This window comes from Sinocyclocheilus rhinocerous, unplaced genomic scaffold (genome assembly GCF_001515625.1).
Source record: "Sinocyclocheilus rhinocerous isolate Xijiao unplaced genomic scaffold, SAMN03320098_v1.1 scaffold2160, whole genome shotgun sequence".
NCBI classification, from domain to species: domain Eukaryota; kingdom Metazoa; phylum Chordata; class Actinopteri; order Cypriniformes; family Cyprinidae; genus Sinocyclocheilus; species Sinocyclocheilus rhinocerous.
This window is the reverse complement of record NW_015646171.1, coordinates 1-4,682: the sequence shown is the minus strand read 5'-3', so window position 1 is coordinate 4,682 and position 4,682 is coordinate 1. Positions and strand designations below refer to the sequence as shown.

The 4,682-nt window shown below is 36.8% G+C and overlaps 1 protein-coding gene across 1 annotated transcript; it reads left to right on the top strand.

Moving 5' to 3' along the window:
- Positions 1 to 940: 940 nt before the first annotated feature.
- LOC107707085 (B-cell receptor CD22-like) lies at positions 941 to 4,580 on the top strand (the record flags this gene model as incomplete). The annotated part of the gene is made up of 4 exons (XM_016510969.1): positions 941 to 947; positions 1,040 to 1,108; positions 3,388 to 3,651; positions 4,314 to 4,580. Coding segments are annotated over exons 1-4 (607 nt in total), but the record flags the coding sequence as incomplete, so codon positions are not given.
- Positions 4,581 to 4,682: the final 102 nt, after the last annotated feature.

Sequence of the window (4,682 nt, the reverse complement as noted above, 5' to 3'; positions counted from 1 at the left end):
AGGTAACCACACACAGTATTAAGAACCAAGGGTTCCCAAACTTTTGAATGGGGTTATTTTAATAATTTCAGCTATTTTTTTGTCTTGTGGACTAAATGTAAACATCTTTTATGTAAAATATCTTACTCAGGACAGTACTAAATAAAAAATAACAGGCATTTTGCATGATCTCTCTTATTTTGTTAAAATTATTCACATTTTCACAGATTCTGCAAGGGGTTCCCAAACTTTCGCATGCCACTGTATATGACAAAGAATTTGCTAGTACTGTGGTGTGGACTAACAAACCAGTCTGGACAATGGAAAATACAAAGTTGGACATAGAGCTTCTAATAATAAAAGGCAGCAGTAGGAGTACAGATATAGTCAGTGAATATTATAGATATGGACAATATGTACAAAGATAGTATTCAAATTTTTACAGATGGATCAAAGGATTTACAAACAGAGGCAACGGGATCTGCTGTATATATCCCTAGATATCATGTGGGAGTAAACAAAAGAACATCTGACAGCTTAAGTGTGTATACAGTCGAGTTATATGCTGTATTAATAGCATTAGAATGGATTGAACAATCCAGATGGGACGACGTTGTAATATGTAGTGATTCTGTATCTGCCCTCATGAATATAAAGTCTGGGGTAACTAGAAACCATCAGGAATTACTTTATGAGATGTTATGTACAAACTCAAGAATAAGCAGGCAAGGGAAAAACATCACATACATGTGGGTGCCAGCGCATGTGGGCATCCAGGGAAATGAGAAAGTAGACAGACTGGCAAAAGAAGCAACAAAAAAAGAACATGTTGACGTCAAAATTAAATTATCAAAAACAGAAGGGAAGAGTTTAGTGTGGAAAAAGAATGCAAAGATGGCAGCAGCAGTGGGATAATGATATCAAAGGGAGACATCTGTACATGATACAAAATATGATAGGTATGGAAAGTAAGAAGGGAAATAAAAGGAAGGAACAAGTCATAATAAATAGACTGAGGATTGGACATTGCAAGCTAAACAAAACTCTTTTCATGTTATAGGAAAACACCCGACAGGACTATGTGATGAATGTCAGGAGGAGGAATCAATTAAGCACATCTTTATATCATGTAAGAAATATATACAAGAAAGGCAAGAGTTCAAGAATCAGCTACGGGAAATAGGTATAGTAGAGTATAATGTTAAAAATATAGTAACATATGGAAATAGTGACCAAGGACGGAGATATTTGTTTAATTTTCTAAGGAGGACTGGACTGGAAGGACGAATTTAATTAAGATACAGTAAGTTAAAGTGAGTAAGCAGATGGCAGTAATGCAACACTATGGATGCCAACCGCTGTAAAACTCCAATGAAGAAGAAGAAAAACTGTGCTTGAACACGCAGCAGCCAGAAATACAGCTTGGGTGAACCCGAAATAAAATTAACAATAAAATAAAATAAAATACGAATAGAGACGGGACTATCATCCATGTATGTACATAAACAGTTGGTGGCGGTATGTGCCAAAAACACAAACACAAAACCCTTCGTATACCGTGGATACCTGTTTGATATATCATTGTTGGATTATTTTCTGGTTTATTTTCCCCTTTTGTTGTTTCTTTGGTACTTTGGATTTTTGTGTGCACTTGTATATATTCTTCACTGTGGACAATCTTTCTGGCACTGTAAATAAATTCCACCTTGCACGAAAGTGCTTCTGCGAGTAAGCCATCGTTTTTACATTCTTTCACGGACTCACATTTTTGTCCCCAAAGGCGAGCTGGTGGGCTCGTCTTCATCACAAGCATAATGCATATAAATCTCACAAGTAAACATTTGACAATCTCACAAATAAATATCTGATCTTTTGAAATCCAAACAGAAAAAAATATTGGTAAAATATATTTTTTTCTGACAAGTTTCAAGATTTTTACCCAGTTAAGGCTTCAAGTCGGCATGGAATGAAAATTCAATTCTATTTTCAAAATTTTTATTTTATAAATAAATATGTTTTACTTTTTTTTTAATTTGTATTTTTTTTAACTACCATAATTTAACTTTACAAGCAACATTATATAAAAAACAGGCATTAAAGAGCAAGAAAGCCTTTTACAAAAGAGGAGTTTTGGACATTCAGCATTTATGGATAAAACATTTGCCATTCAGAAATATAAACCATACACAATTGTGGATATTTGGCATTTATGAGTAAAGAATTTGATATTCAGAACTGTAAACTTTACAAAATTATGGACGCTCGGCATTTATAAATAAAGTTCCCATTACAATAAAAAAATAGCATTCAAAAATAAATGTTGTTATTAAAATCACTATTACTATATCTAAGCACATACAATAACAGTTTGGTGCCCTCTGGTGGTGATTGTTACTTGTTGTAATCATAGGAACTGATGTGCAGTTTCCTTCCGCTCCACTAGGCGGCAGAAGCGGCTTCACTTTCAGATAATTGACAACATGAAAACACATTTAGACAGTTTCAGTACAGATATTGCAGGTGACAACTCTGTGACAGACTCTTAATATACAAAACAGCACGTATTCCCATACAAATATTTATTTACTTTATGATGAATCTGCCAAATGACTAAATGTAAATGTTTACAGTATCACTTACTATACACTTACTATAAGTATATGGCTGTAGAAGTGAGCAGCTCTATTGCTGCCTTTACAGACACAGACACCTTACATACAGACAGCAGTGTTTTGCTGAAATCTCTTCTGCTTTCAGCTTCTGTCAGTGTCTTCGGCAAGAAAATGTTCCTTATTTGAAGTAAACTTAAACTCAATTCAGAACATGAGAAATATTACCGTAACACAATGTTGATATATAATATCTCAAATAAGAAATGCAAAAGTCGAAAATAAATAAAATGTATATGTTTTCTGCATATAGTGTTCTTGGATTGCGTTTTTATTGTGATTCAACATGTATTCCTGAATATGGAGAATTATTATCAACATGAACATTGAACACTGGATCTCACAAGATTTGTTTCAAGCAGATATAAAGAAATGTGTTGAACATTGAATAAGCTTCATACTGATTAGCATAGATTTCTCAGTCAGGCTACTTTTACTGAGTTCTGACTAAAGAGGAAGTGGTGAATCTCTAATATGAGCTAAATTGTGCCGTTTTCACACACAGTTCTCCCTCCGTTCAGTGTAGAAGCATCAGCTTGAGCTCTGAGAGGATTTCTGTCGTCTTCAACTCTATTCTCTGGTAAGCGTGTGAGTATTACGAGTCTCTACTCATACAAATATTCCAAATACTTAAAGTCACTTGTTTTGCACAGTGTATTACCAACCTTTATACTGCATATAATAGATGTAAAATATGACTATATATTGTGCCTGCCTACATTTTTTTCTATTCTATTAGATGCTCCTAAAAACACATCGGTGAGGATAAATCCAGCTGGTTTAGTTCTGGAGGGCCGTTCAGTGACTCTGAGCTGCAGCAGTGATGCAAACCCAGCGGTGAACTACACCTGGTACAGAGACACTGAAAGACCTCTGAATCCAGTTCAGACCGGACCAAACCTGACCATCAACAACACCGACCCGACACACAGCGGACGATACTACTGTACAGCTGAGAACAAACACGGCACACAGAACTCATCAGTGCTGCTGGACGTCCAGTGTGAGTATTAAAGGGGGCATCGGATGCAAAATTCACTTTTACATGGTGTTTGCATATAAATGTGTCTTAGCAGTGTGTGGAAACAACCACCCTACAATGATAAAAATCAAATTTTTTTTAATCCCCAATTACCTAAACAGTCTCAATTATCAAGCCGTTTTGATTTTCTGAGCAGTATGACGTCATATTGCTCAAGCCTCGCCCACGACCGCTGACAGACTGTCCCGTATTAGTATATTTCTGCACTCAGCCAGTTCTATGCTGTCCGTCATTTTCTCTGCACTCGAGCAGCTGTAGAGACAACAACGTCTCATAAGGTGTCTTGTAGTTGAATGTAAAAGTGAACATAAGAGTCTTCATTTTCTCCCGACATCAGAGCCAATGAGAACGCGGCTTTACTATTATAAAAAAAAAAAAAAAAAAAGAAGGCATAATTCTAAATACCACGACATCCAGTGCGAGTACTTTTTAATCTGCTGGCCGTCCAGAGTCAGTACTTGTTACTCATGTGGACGTCCAGTGTGAGTAATTTGTAATCAGCTGAGAGTCGAGTGAAAGTTCATGGTGATCTGAAACTTGTAAAATAGAGTTTTAAACCTGCAGCCTTTCAACTCTTGAACTGTTAAATCGCACATTCTACATTGCACATCCTTTTTCCTCAGATGCTCCAAAAAACACATCGTTGTCAGCGTTTACCTCCAGCTCAGTGATGGAGGGCGATCCAGTGACTCTGAGCTGCAGCACTGACGCAAACCCAGCAGAGCTCAACTACACCTGGTACACAGAGACGGGATCTCAATTTGAGCTCCTCCAGACTGGACATAATCACACCTACATTGTGACAAACCCCACATACGATGCACAGTATGGCTGTAAAGCTCAGAACCAGCATGGCCAATGCAATGCAACAATTCAACTTGATGTTCAGTGTGAGTACAAAGACAAACCTCAAATTAATTTAATCTGATAAACTCAGGCGCGGCTCAAGAATCAAATCACTGAGGGTGCTTCTTAAATTAGTGAGGGTGCTC